The sequence below is a fragment of the Oncorhynchus kisutch genome, linkage group LG20 (genome assembly GCF_002021735.2).
Source record: "Oncorhynchus kisutch isolate 150728-3 linkage group LG20, Okis_V2, whole genome shotgun sequence".
Classification (NCBI taxonomy): Eukaryota; Metazoa; Chordata; class Actinopteri; order Salmoniformes; family Salmonidae; genus Oncorhynchus; species Oncorhynchus kisutch.
In genome coordinates, this window is record NC_034193.2 from 20,083,182 (window position 1) to 20,109,048 (window position 25,867).

The 25,867-nt window shown below is 43.0% G+C and overlaps 1 protein-coding gene across 1 annotated transcript in view; it reads left to right on the top strand.

The window, feature by feature from the left end:
* Nucleotides 1-2,926: 2,926 nt before the first annotated feature.
* Nucleotides 2,927-25,867, top strand: part of LOC109865434 (transmembrane protein 150A) — a 36,174-nt gene continuing 13,233 nt past the window's right edge. Inside the window, exons 1-5 of the mRNA XM_031799495.1 lie at nucleotides 2,927-3,808; nucleotides 3,929-4,157; nucleotides 8,450-8,497; nucleotides 19,309-19,395; nucleotides 24,071-24,138. Coding sequence (XP_031655355.1) covers nucleotides 4,093-4,157; nucleotides 8,450-8,497; nucleotides 19,309-19,395; nucleotides 24,071-24,138 — 268 coding nt within the window. The 5' untranslated portion in view covers nucleotides 2,927-3,808; nucleotides 3,929-4,092. The remainder of the gene's footprint in view (nucleotides 3,809-3,928; nucleotides 4,158-8,449; nucleotides 8,498-19,308; nucleotides 19,396-24,070; nucleotides 24,139-25,867) is intronic.

Sequence of the window (25,867 nt, forward strand, 5' to 3'; positions counted from 1 at the left end):
AACCCTCTAATTCCTCATCACCCTTGGATTTGAGTTTCTTTACAGGAAGATGGGATTCATGATGTGATTAAAGTCCAGCTGAGTAGTTACTGCCCTCCTGTGGAAACAATGGGATTAGTCTTCCATTATAATAGTCTGGTCTATGCCATGGAGGTGGTCAAAAGGGGACTTTGGGATGAATCGGAGGATACTATATGAAAGGGTGGAGATACATTACGTGGATACATCATGCAATTATGAGATTCTGTATATGACTTTCAGTACAAACAATAGCAGCTTTCCATTCTAGTCATTACATTTCAGTCCACAGAAGCTTCTGGAGGATTTAAACTGTGTAGAATCCTTACCATACAATAAGTTTAGTGTAGCCGGTGCTATACTGCACCGCTGTAACTCTGCGTTGTGTGTGGTTGATAGACTATAAACGTGGACTTTGGAGATCAGGTAGTTTTAATCAAGCAGAACTGCATCTTGCATCTGCATCCAAAAGGAAATAAAATATTTGTAGAGCACATCTGTTCTGAGAATCGTCGCCTCTTTCTACAACAGATGCACAATAGGAGGGACTGGGATCATTCGAGGAGCTAGCCATCGTTCACACATACAATAGCCTGCTAATACCTTAGCTAGCTATTAACCACATGTTGAATTCAGAATGTTGATATCATCCTAAAAAGTACAATTACAAGTGCATCTTAACAATACCATCCACTTATGAGTAACCTCTAAATATACATCATTATTCATGAACAAAACACTGTGTGTATGACTTTGTACTTAAAAGAATCAAACTTTTCTGAAGACAGGAAAAGCGTGCCTACCTCTCTCAGTGCATCAAAATGATTTGAGCTCGCAGGGACGTAAGTACACACTCCGCTTCTCCCAGGATGCAGGCATGCATAACAAATCAACACAACATATTGATATATGAACCTGGTGAAATTCACATAGTACTTTAACAACTGTTAAGTTAGCAAGTAGGGTAGTAGGCCTATAGCTGCACAGAGTCAGAGTGACATACTCTATTGTAGGCCTACATCAACATTCATCATGTATTTATTAATTACGTTTATTTTAATCATCATTTAGGCCTACATTACCAAGCAGTGCACAAAAAAGTATTAAATCAAAATGAGTCAATATGAATTTAATTGGCATTGCAGAGCACGCTCCTTTGACTTCCTGTCTGTGGCAGCACTGCGCATACACCCTTTTTGTGGGTCTCCTTAGATAACAAAAGACAGGTGTCAACCACAGACAGATGTGCGCACAAAGTGAGAATGCAACATTGGTATCCCAATAATAATGTATATAATTATTTTATTTAAAAAAATGTACTATACTGAACAAAAATGTAAACACAACATGTAGTGGTCCCATGTTTCACGAGCTGAAATAAAAGATCCCAGAAATGTTCCATACACACAAAAAATGCATTTCTCTCCAATTTTGTGCACAAATTTGTTTACATTCCTGTTAGTGAGCATTTCTCCTTTGCCAAGATAATCCATCCGCTTTACAGGTGTGGAATTTCAAGAAGGTGATTTAGCAGCATGATCATTACACAGGTGCACCTTGTGCTGGGGACAATAAAAGGCCACTAAAATGTGCAGTTTTGTCACATAACACAATGCCACAGATGTCTCAAGTATTGAGGGAGCGTGCAGTTGGCATGCTGACTGCAGGAACGTCCACCAGAGCTGTTGCCAGACAATTTAATGTTCATTTCTCTACCAAAAGCCACCTCCAACATTGTTTTAGAGAATTTGGCAGCATGTCCAACCAGCCTCACAACCGCAGACCACGTGTAACCACGCCAGCCCAGGACCTCCACATCCGGCTTCTTCAGCTGCGGGATCGTCTGAGACCAGCCATCCAGACAGCTGATGAAACTGAGGAGTGTTTCTGTCTGTAATAAAGCCCTTTTGTGGGGAAAAACTAATTCTGGCTGCACCCCTGCCCAGTCATTTGAAATTCATAGATTAGGGCACAATGAATGTATTCAATTGACTGATTTCCTTATATGAACTTAAGGTCAGTAAAAGTTTATATTGTTACATGTTGAGTTGATATTTTTGTTCAGTATGCATTGGCATCCATGTTTGATTTAGGTAGAGGGTAGCATCTGAAAACGGGATTTAGGCCTAATACATTCTTCTTGTGCACTGCTTGGAACCGTCCACCGATTATGGATAGCCCCCTAGGGCTATGGCCTTGGCTACCTTCTGACATGGGAAAGTCTGCTAAAGAGGTAGGCCCAGCCAGTCATTTTAGCGTAATACGTTGACGCGATCTAATGTTTGGGCAAGGGATAGCTTCAGGGTGGCATCTAAGGGATTGTATTGGGACATTAATTTGGCCTGGTACAAGTCATTCCAATGTCCCAACAGAATCCCGTAGTTGTGATGGTCCTGAAGTTAGGCAACGGGCACATGGACTAAAAATAGCGTAAAACATGTCTTAGGCCTACACACTTAGAAAAGAGCGTTCCAAAGGGGTTCTTCAGCTGTCCCCATAGGAGAACCCTTTTTGGTTTCAGGTAGAACCCTTTTGGGGTCCATGTAGAACCCTCTGTAGAAAGTGTTCTAATTGGACTCCAACTGCAACAAAAAAAGGGTTCATCAAAGGGTTCTCCTATGGGGACAGCCGAATAAACCTTTAAGCTTCTATGTACACGCCCCCCCCCCCCCCACCTTCTTCGGACTCTTTCATGGCTAGACTACTCTGAATTTTGTGTTCTGTTGTCTTCTGTTCTTTCATTTCTTTAAAAAAGTGTTTAAATGCAGCGCGGTGCCCACGCGGCCATATTCAATCAAGCGTGTTAGTTAACCACAGTGCACGTGAGTTACCGCCGCTGCCGCGTGAGCCCCCACAGTCACCCTGTATTTTATTTACCCGGTAAACACCACTGCACCAAACTCATTCAAGAAAAATGAATAGGAAAGAAAACAACATAAACCGCTATTCTCGGGTGGCAGGTCTGTTGTAGTGCTCTGCGGACTAAGTAAATGCCTTGAATGCAGTTGTGACAACGATTCTCAGAACTACTGGCGATCCAAGAACTTCATCTCACAACAGCAACGAGTCATCTGTAGATGTGCTTATAAACAATGCCACATATCAGTGACTTATGAAGAGCATGTACAGAGCTTTTAATTAATGATGAACGGACATTTTGCATCTTTACGACAAGCAAGTAGGTAGAGTACCACTCTCTGACGTCAGAGAATGATGATTGTCTCACACACACCACACGCACGTATACTCTTTGTTTATTTATCTTATCGCACTTTTTTGATAGGTTTGAATAACTGCATCTGTTTGAACAATGGCATATTTCGAGATTGCATGGGAGAGAGACACTTTATTGTAGTATTGTAGTGAGGCAGTATTTGGAAAAACAAGAGTACAGCACATTTAGAAATAGAGAAGAAAATAACAAAATATGTCGCAGATCACTGATAAGCTACTGGGATGTATTGTCTTGTCATTTTATTCTCTTTTTTTCCCTTCAAAAAGCTCTCCTTCGTGGGAGGAGTTAGGTGCAACAGCTGGCTCTCTTTACATACTTTTTCGCAGCGGAGACGGACACATCTCCCGAAGCAACAAAAAAAAAGGCGGACGAATGAACAGCAGCATTAAATCTGATCTCGCCTCTCTTTAACACAGGAATTGTATATGATTTGCTTCGAAACACTTTAAGCACACGACCAGAGAAGAAATCTACACTTCTGGAAAATGTTCTGGGACATATCTTTTTCCGGATTTGGGAGAACTAGCTACAGATCTTGAACGATTTCCTAGAAAGGTGCAAAGCTATGATGGAAACTCCGTCTGCCCTTGCCCTCCTACTGTACGCTACCTTTATCCATACGTCTATGTTATTACGTTATAATGCAATAACCATAATACACGTGTTTCATTACAGATTCTTAATCAGTCCTGATGTTTGCTATGGAAGGTATGCCTGTTATGGACTGCCTGAAGGACTTCAATCACTGAAGTTGAAGAGGGAGAGAGAAGTGGATTTATCCCATTTTTTCCTCGGGAGGTACAGGTACCTAGTGGACCACATAGACCAAAGTGATCAACATGTCTATTTGGGTGATCATACCCATCAGCCTTCCTGTCCTCACCATCACTGGGATATGGGTTGTGTAAGTATAACCTAACTAAGAAGTACAAATCAAATCAAATTTTATTTCTCACATACACATGGTTAGCAGATGTTAATGCGAGTGTAGCGAAATGCTTGTGTACAAGTAAAAGTGTTCTGTTTTTTTTTCTTCGGATCTCAACAAGACAAGTATTGTATTGTGTATTCTTGAGGAACCCCAGTCAGATTTCCCTATTGTGTTGTGAGTATATATAGAGGGTAGGGTATGCTGTCCCAAGGTCTTCCACAATGTGCATAACTGCAGATTGTGCCAAATTGTCACCTTTGATACAGTTACAATTCTACAAGAACTGAAACCTTAGTGATCTTCGGTCAAGTTGTCTGTAAAGACAAAGAAAAAACATGTAACTACACCTGAGACTGTTTGAAAGACTGTGTCGAAAAAGTATGAACTTCGTTGAGTTCGAGAAGCCTTAAGTTAAATTAAGTTAAGCTGAAAAATAAGGTGATGGAAAGCCAACATTTCTCTCTATGGCCATGGATTACTTGCTGACTGATATGAATCAAACATCTAAATTCAAGCAAATCCTGTTGGGCCTCCCCATCCCTCTATTCAGCTAGTGTCTTAATTGCACTCCTGCCACAAAAGTGTTAATTACCCTTTACATTGAAACAACTGGCAATAAAGGCAGCCTGTATGGATGAAATGAGCTAGAAGACCTGTTATTATGGGTTGATGTACCCTTTGGCATCTGTCTGTGGGTTGGATTGAGGTGGTCAGATGGTATCAGGTTCCCTTGGCTGTAATTTTAGAGATGGTTATTGCGAAATATTCATTGGGGATTTATCAGGCCTCTTGAGAATCTATTCCCCCTGCATATTACAAATGTAGTTTGTGAGAAAAGGCAATGAAAAAGCCAAGAAGACGGCCAAAAAAGAGTGAGAGGGACAGCTGAGTTGGAGATTGAGTGGAAGAGTAAGTAAGGAAAGGGATAATAGGTTAAAGAAAGGGAGGGTAAAATCAATAAAAAGGCTGTGTACCGTCCCACGTGTTAGCGCCAGCTGTGTGTGACTGGTGTTCAGGCGGAGGGGATGCCTGGGCTTGCTGTGATCACTGCTACAGTGGAATGCACCGCCAGAGGGCCAGAGCAGTAGAGACCCATGCCTCTTATTTAACCTTTATTTTACCAGGTTAGTCTCATTGAGACTAGACATCTCTTTTACAAGAGAGACCCCCTGAACATAATATTAGTTCCAGGGAAGTCTCAGAATAGTCATGAGTCAAGCACACCAAGGGCGGACTGGCCATCTGGCATTTTGGGCAAATGTCAGATGGGCTGGTCCATTTTTATCCCAGTGGGCCTATGTAACTCAGATTTTTTTGTGTGCAAAATGATCATTGTTTGGCTAATAATGGAGGCCTCAAGGGAAAAAAATTTGCCTGTGTGGGGGACTCAACAAAAAAAAATGGGCCAGTGTGTCAGAAATGCCAGGACTGATTTCTGGTCCCAGTCCGCTCCTGAAGCAAACTCTGGTCGAGAGAGGCTCTAATCTCGAGGTTCTTTCTTGAACGTTCTCTTTGAATTGTACTGTACAGTAGTAACCCCACATCTCACTTTCTCTATCGCATTATTGAGCGGAGCTGAAAGGCTTGATGCACGTTGCTGTCATTTGTACAATGTTCTGTTAAAAAAAAAACAGCACACAAAAAAACATTCTCTCTCTCAGAAGAGATTTGTGCTGTGTAGCCTCACACACAGGAGTTGTCGCACCTTAGTTGTCTGCTCAGAGAGCTTCTGAGATAGATAGGATACATTATGTTTGTCTGCTACCTTATCTTGCAAAGCCACCATGCTTGGGAAGATCATGTGTTTGGACATCTCCTCACACCTGCCCGTCTTAAGATAAGAAGTTGTTATCCTCGAAAAGTGCTGAGTGACTGGTTACACTTGATGGAATCCCCCCCCAAAACACACAGACACAAACATCTACACCACAGGCAATAGATACAATAGTTTTGAACAAATAAATATAAAATCTTTACAGAATGTCCTAGTTATTTTTTCCCAGGGACCCAGTGGAGTATCAGGTTATACTTGTGAGGTGTGCGGCTTGGCCAGCACTCTCTAGTGCTCCTTGAAATGAAAGAGTGTTTTTGTTGAGGTCATTAAACTCTGGGAATTTCACAGAAGCGCTAGATAACACAACTCTCTAGCTAACTGTTGACTTCAGGTCCTTGCAAATGAGAGAGCGACTCTACAGTAAACCCCTGGATGAGGCCAAGGTCCACAGGCACACCAAATAGAATGGACATTGCAACCAAGCCAAGTCAAGAATGTCACTTCTCAGATCTAGGATCAGATAACCCAAGCCCAAATCCTAACTGTAAGCATTGGAGGATAAATAATATCTGACCCTGTACCAGCAGTTAGGTGCAACTTCTATCAACTCAGACTTGGAAAAAAAAGGTTCCGGTTATTCGTCTGTCACCATTAGATAACCATTTTTGGTTCCAGGTAGTAACTTTTTGGGGATTCAGATAGAGTCCTTTTGGGTTCCATGGAGATCCCTCTGTGGAAAGGGTTCCTCATGGAACCCAAAAGGGTTATTCTACCTGGACCCAAAAGGGTTCTTTCTACCTGGAACTTTTTAGTTTCTAGATACTGTAGGACCTTTTTTTTCTAAAAGTACAGCATAAAGGCTTCCTTGTATTCCAAAGGGTGCAGAGAGATCTCAGGTATGCAGGCTGCAATGAGTTTCCATGAGAGATGAGGCACACCCCTTTTTTCATACGCATTTTAGGTCGGTTACTGTTTATGTCCACCCTCTCTCTCTCTCTCTCTCTCTCTCTCTCTGTGTGTCCAGTGTGACAAAACATAGTACATTCTACTGTACTGTATCTTATGGAACCCCTGTATCGTGGGCGCTCAATTTTTCTTCACAACCACTTTCAAAAGTTTCCCTGTCTCTCCTGCCTGAGACTGCGATAGTAACCCTGCTTGGCAACCCCTAGCCAGGCTGTTTCCAGACCTGCTGTTTCATAGACACTTAACACCTGCCTGCCTGTGGGTTTATGGGTCTACTACTGCCGTACGTAACCCAGAGACCTACACTATAATATGTTTAGCTTGGGCACAGCATGAGTCCTTTGTCAAAAAGGGTTGTGTATTTACTGTAGGAGAGATGTCTTCAGAGAAGGTCTTATAAAGATTTCATCTGAGTAACTAAGTTAAGCACAACAGAAGTATGCTATTCAATGTGATGTGATGTGTGATCATTAGGGTTCCAAGTTTTCCTAACCAATGATATAGGGAGTTATTACTGGTTAGGCCACATGGACTCAGCCAATGAGTTGCATTAATTTTAGGTGTGCCCCCCTCCTCACATCTGACAGGATTTCTGTCAGGATTTCTGCTTTTCCCCAGAAGGTCAACCCCCCCCCCCCCTATATTTGTTTGCTCACCTAAGCCAAGGAGGTATCGATAGGCATGACCTAAGCATTGCCGCATTATCATCCCCCTGCAATCAATAGATATTGAATAGAGGTTCTCAAACGGTATGGTGAAACCTTTAAACGTCTCTTCATGTTGCTGTGTCAGCATGTTTTTTTGGGGGGGGTGATCCTCTATGTGATCTCATCAGAACCCAGTGCCCCATCAGTGTCAGCCTATTATGCAACTCTGTTTTGCGTACATTATGATATCTAGTGAGTGTCCACGAGAACACAGCGTGATCTGATCCTGATATGTAGTGGTTGAAACCCAATGTTCTCTCTTCAGTAGCCTATTGTCCACCGTCAGATAAGAAACTGCTGCCCCGAGGGCTGAACTCTCTGGAGTCGTGGTCGTGTTGTGTTTGGAGCCGGTTAGCGGTTGACAGATAACCTTCAGAGAAAGAGGAATGCATAGTGCAGACCCAGTTTGCTACAGTCAAAGGATGTCCACAAGACATGTACAATTAGACCACTTGTCCATGGAGGTGGCTGTGCACTAATTCATGCGGACATCTTTTGACTGCAGCAAACTGGGTCTGGAAACTTGAAACTATGACCCTAATTAATATGTTAATTCATATGTTATTAAGTGACAAAGGCATCGGAACCACCAACTGATGAGTCTGCAGGACCGTTGTGGGGTTCATAGCGTTGGGATGTAGCTATTGCATGAAACGAAGATCAACATCTAGTTTTGTATTAAGGCTAGACCCCTAGATTTTTAAAAAAAAAAAGTTTTTTTTTGCTATTCTACTCGTTCTGAGCACTCTAACTTGTACCTTGTCGTTCTATTGACTATGTAACACTTGGATAAAAACGTGTCTCTATTTTATTTTCAGATATGCCATGGCCCTCTACAACCAGCATGTCTGCCCCGTGGATAACTGGTACTGTACACGTTAATAGGCTATTTATTGTATTTCAAAAATTCTATTGAATTGTGTTTGGTTGTCAACGCAAACAAATGTCAACATTTGAAGGAGGTGTATCTTCTGCTTGGATAGTTCCACTGTGCCACTGACTTAGTCTGGTTTTTATTCCAGTTTGTCTACAAATGAAAAATTGATATGTTGGATTCACGTCTCCATTTCAACCAAACATCTAAGTTAAAGAATAGTACTAAATCAAACTTTAAATGCACTTTCAATCAAGTTTGATTTGATTTAGTCCTATTCTTTAACTTGTATTATTTTTGGTTGAGATGGAGATGTGAATCCAACATATCGATTATTAATTTGTAGACAAACTGGCATTAAAACCAGATTCAGTGGCACAGATGGAATTATCCAAGCAGAAGATACTCCTTCAAATGTCAAATCAAATTTTCTTTGTCACATACACGGGGTTAGCAGATGTTAATGCGAGTATAGCGAAATGCTTGTGCTTCTAGTTCCGACAATGCAGTAATAACTCTTTCGTTATCTAACCTAACAATTCCACAACTACTACCTTATACACACAAGTGTAAAGGGATAAAGAATATGTACATAAAGATAAATGAGTGATGGTACAGAACGGCATAGGCAAGATGCAGTAGATGGTATCGAATACAGTATATACATATGAGATGAGTAATGTAGGGTATGTAAACAGTGGCATAGTTTAAAGTGTCTAGTGATACATGTATTACATAAAGATGCAGTAGATGATATAGAGTACAGTATATACATATACATATGAGATGAGTAATGTAGGGTATGTAAACAGTGGCATAGTTTAAAGTGTCTAGTGATACATGTATTACATAAAGATGCAGTAGATTATATAGAGTACAGTATATACATATACATATGAGATGAGTAATATAGGGTATGTAAACATTATATTAAGTAGCATTGTTTAAAGTGGCTAGTGATACATATTTTACATCAATTTCCATCCATTCCATTATTAAAGTGGCTGGAGTTGAGTCAGTATGTTGGCAGCAGCCACTCAATGTTAGTGGTGGCTGTTTAACAGTCTGATGGCCTTGAGATAGAAGCTGTTTTTCAGTCTCTCGGTCTCTGCTTTGATGCACCTGTACTGACCTCGCCTTCTGGATGATAGCGGGATGAACAGGCAGTGGCTCGGGTGGTTGTTGTCCTTGATGATCTTTATGGCCTTCCTGTGACATCGGGTGGTGTAGGTGTCCTGGATGGCAGGTAGTTTGCCCCCGGTGATGCGTTGTGCAGACCTCACTACCCTCTGGAGAGCCTTACGGTTGTGGGCGGAGCAGTTGCCGTACCAGGCGGTGTTACAGCCTGACAGGATGCTCTTGATTGTGCATCTGTAGAAGTTTGTGAGTGCTTTTGGTGACAAGCCAAATTTCTTCAGCCTCCTGCCGCGCCTTCTTCACAACGCTGTCTGTGTGGGTGGACCAATTCAGTTTGTCCGTGATGTGTACGCCAAGGAACTTAAAACTTACTACCCTCTCCACTACTGTCCCATCGATGTGGATAGGGGGGTGCTCCCTCTGCTGTTTCCTGAAGTCCACAATCATCTCCTTTGTTTTGTTGACGTTGAGTGTGAGGTTATTTTCCTGACACCACACTCCGAGGGCCCTCACCTCCTCCCTGCAGGCCGTCTCGTCGTTGTTGGTTATCAAGCCTACTACTGTGGTGTCGTCCGCAAACCTGATGATTGAGTTGGAGGTGTGCATGGCCACATAGTCATGGGTGAACAGGAAGTACAGGAGAGAGCTCAGAACGCACCCTTGTGGGGCCCCAGTGTTGAGGATCAGCGGGGTGGAGATGTTGTTACCTACCCTCACCACCTGGGGGCGGCCCGTCAGGAAGTCCAGTACCCAGTTGCACAGGGCGGGGTCGAGACCCAGGGTCTCGAGCTTAATGACGAGTTTGGAGAGTACTATGGTGTTAAATGCTGAGCTGTAGTCGATGAACAACATTCTCACATAGGTATTCCTCTTGTCCAGATGGATTAGGGCAGTGTGCAGTGTGGTTGCGATTGCTTCGTCTGTGGACCTATTGGGGCGGTAAGCAAATTGGAGTGGGTCTAGGGTGTCAGGTAGGGTGGAGGTGATATGGTCCTTGACTAGTCTCTCAAAGCACTTCATGATGACGGAAGTGAGTGCTACGGGGCGGTAGTCATTTAGCTCAGTTACCTTTGCTTTCTTGGGAACAGGAACAATGGTGGCCCTCTTGAAGCATGTGGGAACAGCAGACTGGGATAAGGATGATCAGACCGGGATAAGGAATGATGTTTATCCACGTAGATATGGCTTAAACCTTGGATGGGAGACCTAAAGGTAGCTGTAGATAGATCCATTTTCCAAACGTTGAAGATCAGACGTTGTTTTAGGTTTGTCTATGTTGAAGTTTGGTTACCATTATGACATAATCCTGTGGTTGAAATGTCACCCTCAAAAGACTCGCATAACAACAGTTGATTACTTTTTTCAAATTCAATGTATTTTCCACATAGATTCCACGTTGCAATACGTTGACAATTTACGTTGAAACAACGTTGATTCAATCAGTTTGTGCCTAGTGGGATAACGGTTGCCCAAATCTTAACTGTTGTGTCGTCACTGATTTGGTTTGTTATTGAAAATGGATTTATTTGTAAAGGTGATAACCCCAGAAAAGGTATTGTTGTTATCCTCGCAGGCTTGTAGGGTATGATGTTACGGCATAGTTTGTATCTACGTGGATAAACATCACACTAGGTACATGATGTGTTCAGCAGGTCCTAAACACACCATGAATCAAATCAAAATCAAATTATATTTGTCACATGCGCCGAATACAACGGGTGTAGACTTTACCATGAAATCCTTACGACTCCTTCCCAACGACGCAGAGTTAAAAAGGAATAATTAAATAAAACTAAAAATAGTAACATTAGAGGAATAAAATACTCAAGAATGGCGTTATATACAGGAAGTACCAGTACAAGATCAATGAGCAGGGGGACGAGATATTTGAGGTAGATACAGTTGAAGTCGGAAGTTTACATTCACCTTAGACAAATACATTTAAACTCAGTTTTTCACAATTCCTGACATTTAATCCTAGTAAAAATTCCCTTTCTTAGGTCAGTTAGGATCACCACTTTCTTTTAAGAATGTGAAATGTCAGAATAATAGTAGCGAGAATGATTTATTTCAGCTTTTATTTCTTTCATCACATTCCCAGTGGGTCAGAAGTTTACATACACTCAATTATTATTTGGTAGCATTGCCTTCTTGCCTCCTTGTTAGCACACACTTTTTCAGTTCTGCCCACACATTTTCTCTAGGATTGAGGTCAGGGCTTTGTGATGGCCTCTCCAATACCTTGACTTTGTTGTCCTTAAGCCATTTTGCCACAACTTTGGAAGTATGCTTGTGAGTCATTGTCCATTTGGAAGACCCATTTGCGACCAAGTTTTAACTTCCTGACTGATGTCTTGAGATGTTGCTTCAATATATCCACATCATTTTCCTGCCTCATGACGCCATCTATTTTGTGAAGTGCACCAGTCCCTCCTGCAGCAAAGCACCCCCACAACAATGTGCTGCCACCCCTGTGCTTCACAGTTGGGATGGTGTTCTTCGGCTTGCAAGCCTCCCCCTTTTTCGTCCAAGCATAACAATGGTCATTATGGCCAAACAGTTCTATTTTTGTTTCATCAGACCAGAGGACATTTCCCCAAAAAGTATGATCTTTGTCCAGTTGCAAACCGTAGTCTGGCTTTTTTATGGCGGTTTTGGAGCAGTGGCTTCTTCCTCGCTGAGTGGCCTTTCAGGTTATGTTGATATAGAACTCGTTTTACTGTGGATATAGATATTTTTGTACCTGTTTTCTCCAGCATCTTCACAAGGTCCTTTGCTGTTGTTCTGGGATTGATTTGCACTTTTCGCACCAAAGTACGTTCATCTCTAGGAGACAGAACGCATCTCCTTTCTGAGCGGTATGACAGCTGAGTGGTCCCATGGTGTTTATACTTGTACAGATGAACGTGGTACCTTCAGACATTTGGAAATTGCTCCCAAGGATGAATCACACCAGTGTAGGTCTACAATCTTCTGATTTCTTTTGATTTTCCCATGACGTCAAGCAAAGAGGCAATGAGTTTGAAGGTAGGCCTTGAAATACATTCACGGGTACACCTCCTATTGGCTCAAATTATGTCAATCGCCTGTTTAAAGGCACAGTCAACTTAGTGTATGTAAACTTCTGACCCACTGGCATTTTAATACAGTGAATTATTAGTGAAATAATCTGTCTGTAAACAACTGTTGGAAAAATTACATGTGTCATGAACGTAGCAGATGTCCTAACTGACTTGCCAAAACTATAGTTTGTTAATAAGACATTTGTGGAGTGGTTGAAAAACTAGTTTTAAGGACTCCAACATAAGTGTATGTAAACTTCTGACTTCAACTGTACGTGAAGGCAGGGTAAAGTGACTAGGCACCTAGATAGATAATAATAGGAGTAAAATAAAAACACAGTAGGAGCAGCATATGATGTGTGTGTGTAGGTCTGTTTGTGTTTTGTCTGTATGCGTGTGTGTGTGTTTTATGTGTGCAAATGTAGTGAATGTGTGTGGGTTTGTGTGGGAGTGTCAGTGTAATGTGTGTGAGTGAGTGTGTATGTAGTGTGTATATAATCTTGTGAGTGTGCATAGAATCACTGCAAGATAAGGTCAGTGCAGATAGTTTGGTTAACCTTTTAATGAACTATTTAGCAGTCTTATGGCTTGGGGGTAGAAGCTGTCTCGTCTTGGTCTGAGAGCCGATGTGCCGGTATTGTTTTCTGGACAGTAGCAGAGTGAACAGTTTATGACTGGGGTGGCAGGAGTCTTTCGCAATTTTTTGGGCCTTCCTCTGACACCACCTGATCTAGAGTTCCTGGATTGCAGGGAGTGATTTACTGGGCTGTCCTCACCACCCTCTGTAGCGCTTTGTGGTCGAGGACGGTGCAATACCAAACGGTGATACAATACTGTATGTCAAGATGCTCTTGATGGTGCAGCTGTAGAACTTTTGAGGATCTGAGGGCCCATGACAAATCTTTTCAGCCTCTTAGGGGGGGAAGAAGCGCTGTCGTGTCCTCTTCACGACTGTGCATGTGTGTGGACAAGATATAATTGTACTGGAGGAGATGGCCGCCATTTTATGGGCTCCTGACCAATTGTGCTATTTTGTGTGTGTTTTTGTGCTGTTTTTAACTTTTTTTGTAGATAATGTTTCCGCCATCTTTTCCTATGATGAAAAAGAGCGTCTGGGCATCAGAACAGCGATAACTCACCTCAAACTGGACGAGGATTTTTTATTTAATGAGTTGGACACGAAGGATATACTGCTCTTCCCGGACCAGGCCCAAATCCCCATCATTCGTATGAAGAGGAGACGCCATTACAGAAGTCGAAGAGCTGGATGCCTGGCGAGACTGCGTAGGCGAGTGGTTAATCTGCCTTTACCCTCTGTTCTACAGGCGAACGCTGGAGAATAAACTGGATGAGCCCCGTTCAAGACTATCCTATCAAAGGGACATTCAAAATTGTAATATCCTATGTTTCACCGAGTCGTGGCTGAACAAGGACATGGACAATATACAGTTAGCTGGGTTTTCCGTGCCTTCGGCAAGACAGAACAGCAGCCTCTGGTAAGATCGTAGGCGGTGGTGTGCGTCTCTTTGTCAACAACAACTGGTGCACGATCTTTAATATTAAGGTTTTGCTCGCCTGAGTTAGTGTACCTCCTGATAAACTGTAGACCATACTATTTACCAAGAGAGTTTTCATCTATATTCTTTGTAGAGGTCTATTTACCACCACAAACCGATGCTGGCACTAAGACCGCACTCAATGAGCTGTATGCGGTCATAATCAAACAGGAAGGTGCTAATCCAGAAGCGGCGCTCTTAGTAGCCAGAGACTTTAATGCAGGACAACTGAAATCCGTTTTACCTCATTTTTTAAAAAATTATATGGATCACCTTTACTCCCCACAGAGACATGTACAAAGCTCTCTCTTGCCCTCCATTTGGCAAATCTGACAATACCTATCCTCTATTCTATTCTGTCCTCCTGATTCCTGTTTAGAAGCGAAAACTCAAACAGGAAGTACCAATGACGCCCTCAATACGGAAGTGGTCCGATGAAGCAGATGCTAAGCTACTGGACTCTTTCGCTAGCACAGACTATATGTTCCGGGATTCCTCCAATGACATTGAGGAGTACACCCCATCAGTCACTGGCTTCATAAATAAGTGCATCGACGACAACGTCCACACAGTGAACGTAAGTACATATCCCAACCAGAAGCCATGGATTACAGGCAGCCTCCGCACTGAGCTAAAGGCTAGAGCTGCCGCTTTCAAGGAGCGGGACACTAATCTATCTCATAAAAAATCCCGCTACGCCCTCCGATGAACTACCAAACAAGCAAAGCATCAATACAGGACTAAGATCAAATCCTACTACACCGGCTCTGACGCTCGTCGGATGTGGCAGGGCTTGCAAACTATCGAGCTACCCAGTGACGCAAGCCTACCATATGAGCTAAATGTCTTCTATGAACACTACAGCTCCATCAATGCGGATGGGGGTGTGCTCTACCCTCTTTCTCCTGTAGTCTATGATCAGCTCCTTAGTCTTACTGACATTGAGGGAGAGGTTGTTGTCCTGGCACCACACTGCTAAGTCTATGACCTCCTCCCTGTAGGCTGTCTCATCGCCGTCGGTGATCAGACCTACCCCCGTTGTGTCATCAGAAAACTTGATGATGTTCAAGTCGTGCATGGCCAAGTAGTCGTGGAGAACAGGGAGTACAGGAGGGAACTAGGCACACACCCCCGAGGGGCCCCCTTATTGTGGGTCAGCGTGGCGGAGGTGTTGTTGCCTACCCTCATCACCTGGTCGTCAGGAAGTCCAGGATTCACTTGCAGTGGGAGATGTTCTGTTCTAGGGTCCCCAGCTTGGTGATGAGCTTGGAGTGGACTATAGTGTTGAACGCTGAGCTGTAGTCTATGAACAGCATTCTCACATAGTTATTTATCCTCTTGTCCAGGTGGGAGAAGGCAGTGTGAAGTGCACTTGAGTTTTCATCAGCTGTGGATCTGTTGACGCGGTATACAAATTGGAGTGGGTCCAAGGTGTCTGGGATGATGGTGTTTATATGTGGCATGACCAGCCTTTCAAAGCACTTCATAATTACAGGTGTGAGTGCTTCAGGGCAATAGTATTTTAGGCAGGTTAGCTTGGAGTTCTTGGGAACAGGGACAATGGTGGTGAACTTGAAACATGTTGGGATTACAGACTGGGACAAGGATATACATTTGAGTCTAGACACATGCCACTTGATCTGTGCCTGCTTTGAGAATGCACCCTGGTATTCCATCTGGCCCGGCGGCCTTGCGAGTGTGAACCTGTTTAAACGTTTTACTTTACGGTTTATATCGGCCATGGAGAAAGAGAACACACAGTCGTCTGGACCAGCAGGGGCTTTCACGCAAGCCCCCGTATTGTATTCCTCGAAGCGAGCTTAAGAGGCATTTAGCTTGTTGAGGAGTTCTTCATCACTGGGAATCTCACGTCTGGGTTTCCCTTTGTAATCTGTTGACGTCTGCTAGCCCTGCCTCATACGATAACCGTTGAAGCAGGTTTAATAGGATTCCACCTTCCTCCTATATTGTCATTTTGCTAGTTTGATGTCTCGTTGGAGGTCACAGCGGGCTTTCTTGTATGCACCATATCCGTGTCTCGTTCCTTGTAAGCTGAGCATGGATATTGCCAAGCATGGATATTGCCTGTAATCCATGGTTTTTGATTTGTATATGTTCGATGAAGCCTGTGACTAATGTGGTAAACTCCTCAATGTTATTGGATGAATCCCGGAACATATTCCAGTCTGTACTAGCAAAACAGTCTTGTAGCCTTGCGTCTGCTTCATCGGAAGCAGGAGTATAGAGTCGTGGTCAGATTAGACGAAGGGAGAACGAGGGAGGGCCTTTGTTTCTGTGTGTAGAATTAAATAAACTAGTGGCGCAGGAGATGTGATGATAAAGTGAGGTAGAATGTTTTTAAGTCTCCCCATGCGGACACAGGGGACCATTATGTTATTTCGGCCTCACATTGATTTTACCTAGAAAGAGTTACACAGTTGTAGACTTCCACTCGAGACAATCAGAAGCAATTTCAGTAATTATATAATCTTTATCAAAACCCCCAAAATTCCTGCTGACGTATGTGCTTTAAATGTCAAACCAGCAAACTGATTTTGAACGGTTATGAACCAGCTCTTGCAGAAGGGCAAGAGAAACCGTACCTTCTCAATAAGTCTGCTTATTCAACATTAATTCGGGAGAAATTTTATAATTTATGGCTGGCTCGTTTCACAAGAGGGAATAGTCCATCTTTTCTCAGCCTACATCAACAAGGCCCCCCTCTAGACTTCCTGAGCCCGACTGCCTTATTCAAACATAGTGAGGCATGAGAGAAACGGGGTGAGGGAGAAATGGAGAGAGGAGGGAGATGGAGACAAGTTTGGAGAACATAGAGAGAAATAATATGGGAGAGGGGAGAAACGAGAGCATGTGGAGAGAGAGAGAGGAGTAATGGGTTAATTATGGGAAAGCAGGGATGGGAAGCAACTTTTTGGGGAAAGGGCAATAGCATGCAAATTCTTTTAGGAGTGGGAGAATTACTTCTGTGGTATGTGTGAAGTAAACAGGGATTAAACATGCCAGGGTGCTACATTAATTCCAAGCTATTCCCACAAGCAGCAGACGTGCCCAAGCAAAAACAAACAACTATTCCAAACCCATACTTGCACTATACCTGGACATTTGACTGTAAGGAGCATTCCACTGACACTCCTTAATCAGGGAATTCCAATCAAAGTTCATTGGTCGCGTACACAGTTTAGTGGATGTTATAGCGGGTGCGGTGAAATGCTTAAGTTGCTAGTTTTTAACAATCGCAGTGGTTAAGGGTTAAGTGGTTAAGGGCGCTGTACTGCAGCGCCAGCTGTGCCATCAGAGACTCTGGGTTCGTGCCCAGGCTCTGTCGTAACCGGCCGCGACCAGGAGGTCCGTGGGGCGATGCAAAATTGGCCTAGCGTCGTCCGGGTTAGGGAGGGTTTGGCCGGTAGGGATCTCCTTGTCTCATCGCGCACCAGCGACTCCTGTGGCGGGCGGGGCGCAGTGCACGCTAACCAAGGTTGCCAGGTACACTGTGTTTCCTCCGACACATTGGTGCGGCTGGCTTCCGGGTTGGATGCGCGCTGTGTTAAGAAGCAGTGTGGCTTGGTTGGGTTGTGTATCAGAGGACGCATGACTTTCAACCTTCGTCTCTCCCGAGCCCGTACGGGAGTTGTAGCGATGAGACAAGATAGTAGCTACTAAAACAATTGGATACCACGAAATTGGGGTGAAAAAGGGGTAAAAGTTCAAATAAAATAAATTGTTTTTGATGTATAAATATTCTAGAAATCATACAAGATAAAGTGTACTCTGATCAGTAGACAGACACATGTAATACAACAATACCTGCGTCAATGTTCTTCCAAGCACCCATCAACAAATACAGTCATCCATCAAGTGGGAGGCTCCCATCCCACGTCATGCCTCAGCTGGCTTGTCGGGCTCCCATGCTTCTGCCGGCCAGGCAGGCTCCCATCCCATGTCATGCCTCAGCCGGGTTGTCAGGCTCCCATGCCTCAGCCGGCTCATCACGTTCACATCCCACGTCATGCCTCAGCTGGCTCGTCTGGCTCCCATGCTTCTGCCGGCCAGGCAGGCTCCCATCCCATGTCATGCCTCAGCCGGGTTGTCAGGCTCCCACACCTCAGCGGGATCGTCAGGCTCCCATGTCTCAGCCGGCCCGTCAGGCTTGCCCAGGTGGGACTGGGGGGGGGGGGGGGGGGGGGGGTACTGTCACGCCTGCTCCCGCTCACTCAAGGGCGCCAGACTGCCCATCATTACGTGCACCAGCGCGTCTTTGGACTCACCTGGACTCCATTACTTTATTGATTGCCCTTCCTATATCTGTCTGTTCCTTGGTTTGATCCCTGTGTCAGCATTATTGTCGTTATGTTTCCCCTGTCCAGACGCTGTCCTTGTTTGTTGCTTGTCAGTTATTTATTAAATGTTCACTCCCTGTACTTGCTTCTCGTCTCCCAGTGTCTGTCCTCACAATATTGTTATGCGAGATGTGTTTACTTTAGTAGTGGTGGGTGTTCGGTGGGGACACATTCTGATCAAGACTTTGCATGTGTCGAAGCATAACTAATGGGTGACTTTATGCGCTCATCTCACCTCACAAAGGTCACACAGTCCATTCAGGATAGCCACCTGTCTAAGGCGGATTATGCAATAGTTCCATCTGCAAATATGCCTTAATAAGGAATACAATTCCCTCAGAAAAGTTATCCCCTGGGCACAGATGTCAGTTCAACGTCTAGTTTTGATTTACATTTGGTTGAGTTGTCAACTAACATGAATTTAACGTGAAATCAACAAAAAAAATGACCTTGTCATTGGATTCAGGTTAAAAGTTGGGTGAAAAAAAGTCTAAATTCCCTTACGTTGATTACTTTTTGCAAATCCAATCAGTTTTCCTTGTTGATGCAACTTCATCAAATTGTATTATTTTGTTGAAATGACATGGAAACAACGTTGATTCACCTCGTTTTTGCCCAGTGGGTAAAGTATGTTCCATTTGATAGCAAAAGTGTAAAGTAAAGGTCTAATGTTTTTTTTTCTTCATCCAGGCTGTATAATCAGTCGTGTGAGGAGAAGCTGTCTCTACAGAGGGGTCCTGAGCTGTGCTGTACCCTGGACAATGTCCCACTCATCAGGTCAGTACCGTATTACACTGTCTGTACTAGAGGTCGACCGATTATGATTTTTCAACGCCGATACCGATTATTGGAGGACCAAAAAGGCCGACACCGATTAATCAGCAGATTTTAATTTTAAATTTTTTAAAATTACATTTGCAATAATGACAATTACAACAACTTAATATAAAACATCAATAAAATAAATTTTGCCTTAAATAAATAATGAAACATGTTCAATTTGGTTTAAATAATGCAAAAACTAAGTGCTGGAGAAGAAAGTAATATGTGCCATGTAAAAATGTGTGCCATGTAAAAATGTGTGCCATGTAAAATATGTGCCATGTAAAAAAGCTAACGTTTAAGTTCCTTGCTCAGAACATGAGAACATATGAAAGTTGGTGGTTCCTTTTAACATGAGACTTCAATATTCCAAGGTAAGAGGTTTTAGGTTCTAGTTAATATAGTATTTATAGGACTATTTCTCTCTATACCATTTGTATTTCATATATCTTTGACTATTGGATGTTCTTATAGGCACTATAGTATTGCCAGTGTAACAGTATAGCTTCCGTCCCCCTCCTCGCCCCTACCTGGGCTCGAACCAGGATCACATCGACAACAGCCACACCCGAAGCATCGTTACCCATCGCTCCACAAAAGCCAAATTAGCCAAATTAGTTCGCAATGAGCCAGGCAGCCCAAACTGTTGCATATACCCTGACTCTGCGTGCAATGAACGCAAGAGAAATGACACAATTTCACCTGGTTAATATTGCCTGCTAAACTGGATTAGTAGTTATAACTAGTGATTATGATTGATTGTTTTTTATAAGATAAGTTTAATGCTAGCTAGCAATTTACCTTGGCTTCTACTGCATTCGCGTAACAGGCAGCCTACTCGTGGAGTGCAATGGTTAGACCGTTGAACTAGTTAACTGTGCGGTTGCAAGATTGGAACCCTGAGCTGACAAGGTGAAAATCTGTCATTCTGCCCCTGAACAAGGCAGTTAACCCACAGTTCCTAGGCAGTCATTGAAAATAAGAATGTGTTCTTAGCTGACTTGCCTAGTTAAATAAAAGGTATAAAAAAAATGTAAAAAAATTATCGGAAATCGGCGCACAAAAATACTGATTTCCGATTGTTATGAAAACTTGAATCGGCCCTAATTAATCGGCCATTCCGATTAATCAGTCGACCTCTAGTCTGTACCATGCTGTACTGTTTCATTCACATTTACCTCCGCACACTAACAGAAGCCTACACTGCATATGTACACAGTACCAGTAAACAACTATGCTACACTATATACAATTTGCCCTGTGAGTTGAGCTGCATGTTGTTTGGTTGAGGTCGAAGGTCATCCATTATGTTAAACGAATGATCAATGCATCTGCCATTTACCATTACAGAAAGCAAGCGCATGGTGTACATGAAGTGAATGTACATAACAGGCAGCAAGGAGAGCAAGGTCTTCATGGCCTGTTGCTGCTGACATTAAATATCCCCTATTGTCTTTTTCATCTTTCATTTTTTCACCTTTCTGTTTTCCTTCTTATGTAGCCTGGGTTTCACTAGTCTGGCTAACACCTAACTCTCAAAGTCCTCCTGACGTCAGAGTCTGGGATGGCTATTTGATGTTGTCGGCACAAAGTGTCAATGACGAAGGGGGCTGTGCTTTTACTGATTTGCTCTCTGTGTCTTCCTCAATCAAACATGCACAGCAAAACACAGACCTCGAGCACCGCCCCCCTTCCATTACAACTGTTAGATTTGAAAATTCAAACAACGAGAGGTCTAAAATATTTGAGAGAGCCAATCAAACCCGCAGCACAATTTCTGAGCGAATATTGCATTAAAAAACAGCCTCCTTTCCAGACTAGTGTGTTCACAGCTCTCCCTGCGTCGTGAGTCACGTGGGTCGCGTCTGCCAGGCTAAGTTTTCTCCCCCTTCATCTACAGAATAACAGGAATATGTCTACACAACACACAGCTTGTCCTTGGCTGTGTGGTTTGTGCGTGTGTGTTTGTTAAATGTGTGTGTGCGTGAGAGAGAGAGATAGCGAGATATGCACACACTTACTGGCCTGGCACTGGCAGGAAGTGAAACATTTTGTTTAGTGGATCCTCTGTGAGCCTTTGAAACGTCAAAATGGTGACAAGACAAATGTCAACAAGAAGTGTTATGCTTGATGTCGACTAGTCACTTTGTATGTGTGATCTTTTATGAAGGCTTTAGTCTGTGGGTGGGTGACTGGGTTTCTGTGCACTGGTCACGGGTTTTGTACTGTGAAATGTTTTGACCTGTGTGTGGGAAAGTGAGATATTTTTTTTCCCATGTTCGGATTCTCTCAATGATCTACACATGCTCCTTGATCCATGCATGTTTTCCTCAATAACCTCTCATAGTCTCCTTCCTCTCATCTGCACGGATCTGAAAACACAGGATAGGTGAATGCAATGCGGTGGACACCTACGGGGACTTTTACATATACAGTTGAAGTCTGACGTTTACATACACTTAGTTGGAGTCATTAAAACTCGTTTTTCAACCACTCCACAAATTGATTTTTAACAAACTATAGTTTTGGCAAGTCAGTTAGGACATCTACTTTGTGCATGACACAAGTAATATTTCCAACAATTGTTTACAGACAGATTATTTCACTTATAATTCACTGTATCACAATTCCAGTGGGTCAGAAGTTTGCATACACTAAGTTGACTGTGCCTTTAAACAGCTCGGAATATTCCAGAAAATGATGTCATGGCTTTAGAAGCTTCTGATAGGCTAATTGACATCATTTGAGTCAATTGGAGGTGTACCTGTGGATGTATTTCAAGACCTACCTTCAAACTCAGTGCCTCTTTGCTTGACATCATGAGAAAATCTAAATAAATCAGCCAAGACCTCAGAAAATAAAATGTAGACCTCCACAAGTCTGGTTCATCCTTGGGAGCAATTTCCAAACTCCTGAAGGTACCACGTTCATCTGTACAAACAATAGTACGCAAGTATTAACACCATGAGACCATGCAGCCGTCATACTGCTCAGGAAGGAGACGCGTTATGTCTCCTAGAGAATAACGTACTTTGGTGCGAAAAGTGCAAATCAATCCCAGAACAACAGCAAAGGACCTTGTGAAGATGCTGGAGGAAACAGGTATAAAAGTATCTATATCCACAGTAAAACAAGTCCTATATCGACATAACCTGCAAGGCCGCTAAGCAAGGAAGAAACCACTGCTCAAAAACCGCCATAAAAAAGCCAGACTACGGTTTGAAACTGCACATGGGGACAAAGATGGTACTTTTTGGAGAAGTGTCCTCTGGTCTGATTAAACAAAAATAGAACTGCTTGGCCATAATGACCATTGTTATATATGGATGAAAAGGAGGGGGGCTTGCAAGCCGAAGAACACCATCCCAACTGTGAAGCACAGGGGTGGCAGCATCATGTTGTGGAGGTGCTTTGCTGCAGGAGGGACTGGTGCACTTCACAAAATAGATGGCATCATGAGGTAGGGAAATGATGTGGATATATTGAAGCAACATCTCAAGACATCAGTCAGGAAGTTAAAGCTTAGTCGCAAATGGGTCTTCCAAATGGACAATGGCCCCAAGAATACTTCCAAAGTTGTGGCAAAATGCCTTTAAGGACAACAAAGTCCAGGTATTGGAGTGCCCATCACAAAGCCCTGACCTCAATCCTCGAGATAATTTGTGGGCAGAACTGAAAAAGCGTGTGCGAGCAAGGAGGCCTACAAACCTGACTCAGTCACACCAGCTCTGTCAGGAGGAATGGGCCAAAATTCACCCAATTTACTGTGGGAACTTGTGGAAGGCTACCCAAAATGTTTGACCCAAGTTAAACAATTTAAAGGCAATGCTACCAAATACTGATTGAGTGTATGTAAACTTCTGACCCGTGGGGAATATGATGAAAGAAATAAAAGCTGGAATAAATAATTATTTCTACTATTCTGACATTTCACATTTTTTAAATAAAGTGGTGATCCTAACTGGCCTAAGATAGGGATTTTTTATTCTGATTAAATGTCAGGAATTGTGAAACTGAGTTTAAATGTATTTGGCTAAGGTGTATGTAAACTTCTGACTTCAACTGTAAGTGCAGACTACGGAAAGAAGAGAAGGAACCAGTTTGAGAGTTTGATTTGATTCTTTAGGATCCTTATTAGCCGAAGCCAGTGGAGACAGCTAGTCTTACAGGGGTCCAACACATAACGAAAAAGACATTACAGACTAAAGACTTTAAAATGTACATACATTTAAAAACATTAACATGTGTGTGTGTGTGTGTGTGTGTGTGTCTATCAGTTACATCAGTTACACATACGTGTCAGTACATACACACCACAAGTAGGTCACATGTGGGAGAGGCGTTGTGTATGTTTTTTGGAAACCAGATTTGCTGTTCACTTGCAGCTTTATTGCATGGAAGGGTGCCACAGAAGTAGGGAGGAATCAGTTGTAGTACTGAGCGTACTGAAATGCCGCCAATATTTCCAGCTGTGTGGTCGAGCTTGGCTTCCAAAGAATCTGCTCACCATGTTACCCATCTACATGAGGTCGGTCTGTTGCTTTTGCCAAGGGAAACATGGCCGGGTCTATTTCAGTACCGCAGAGTTCAGACACTAACTGATCCCTCCCTCCCTCTGTTTTCATTGCAGTAAGTGTGGCACCCTTCCCCCTGAGAGTTGCTTCTTCAGCCTCATCTGCAGTACCGGATCCTTCATGGGTATGTACCAGTGAAACTCATGTTTCTTTTGAATAGGAAGGGTGATGCATCATAGGTCCATTATCAGCATGCGGTGTCGTCATCTTAATGCAACTAGTTTCAGATTTCAAAAAATCTTTACAGCGGAAGCACACCATGGAATAATCTGAGTACAGCGCTCAGCGACCAAAACAAACCATACGGATACACGCCATGTTGTGGAGTAAACAGAAGTCAGAAATAGCATTATAAATATTAACTTACCTTTAATGATCTTCGTAGGAATGCACTCCCAGGAATCCCAGTTCCACAATAAATGTTTGTTTGTTCGCGCGTTTAGTTCACAAATCCAAATTCACAAGGCGCAGGCACTTAGTTCAGACGACAGTTCCATTACAGTTCGTAGAAGCATGTCAAACGATGTATAGAATCAATCTTTAGGATGTTTTTATCATAAATCTGCAATAATATTCCAACCGGACAATTCCTTTGTCTTTAGAAATGAAAAATAACAGAGCTCGTGCTCACGGCCGCGCGCGAGACTTAGCTCATGGCATTCTGCCAGACACCTGACTCAAACAGCTTTTATTCACTCCCCCTTCACAGTAGAAGCCTGAAACAAGGTTCTAAAGACTGTTGACATCTAGTGGAAGCCTTAGGAAGTGCAATCGGACCACATTTTACACTGTATATTGGATAGGCAAAGGCTTGAAAACCTATACCCCTCAGATTTCCCACTTCCTGGTTGGATTTTTCAGGTTTTTGCCTGCCATATGAGTTCTGTTATACTCACAGACATCATTCAAATAGTTTTAGAAACGTCAGAGTGTTTTCTATCCAAATCTACTAATGATATGCATATCTTAGCTTCTGGGCATGAGTAGCAGGCAGTTTACTCTGGGCACCTTATTCATCCAAGCTGCTCAATACTGCCCCCCAGCCATAAGAAGTTAATGCACTGACGGCACTGAGACCAGATAAAATGATTTGGTGGCAAAATGGCAGCAAATTGTTCGAGTTTGGATTACGATGCAGATCGATGACTACTCTGTTAGCTATCCACTCACTCATAGTCATACCCAGTACACTGTACATAACTGTCAGGGATGTCTGTAGTTCTGTCATCCTATTTCACTGTAAAAGTAAAATAGTTTGTCTCACTGGGCATCACTAAATGTAGTTGTAAAAGCTAGATAGTTTTGTTTATGTATTGATATGTAGGCTACGTGTGCCTTTTTAAAATGTAGTTCTGATGTAGTTCTGTCCTTGAGCTGTTCTTGTCTATTAATGTTCTGTATTCATGTTTTGTGTGGACTCCAGGGAAGACTAGCTACTGCTTTTGCAACAGCTAATGGGGATCCTAATAGAATATCAAAAATACCAAAAGCTCCAGGTCTATGTTTTTCCAGCTGTGACTGTGAATCTAACAAGGTCTCTGTTCCACAAACAGAAGTCTATGCCCCCCCATGCCCCCCCCCCCCCCCCCCTCGCCCCTTTTACTCCACCCCCTGAAAGGAGAACTTTCTGTGTGTGTCCCCCACTCCGATACCACATGAACTAACCGCAGCAGCCCGATCATGGGCAATTACAGCAGTGCTGTTTCTCTGCCAAAACCTCTTGAAACCAGCTATTTTGGTTGTTTTGTTTGTGCTTCAAAGCCAATCATGGATGCAGAGTGTATTGGCTTTTTTGGAATATTCAGCCTTAGAAACCTTAACTGTCAAGGAATGTTCCCTATAAGGACTGCATT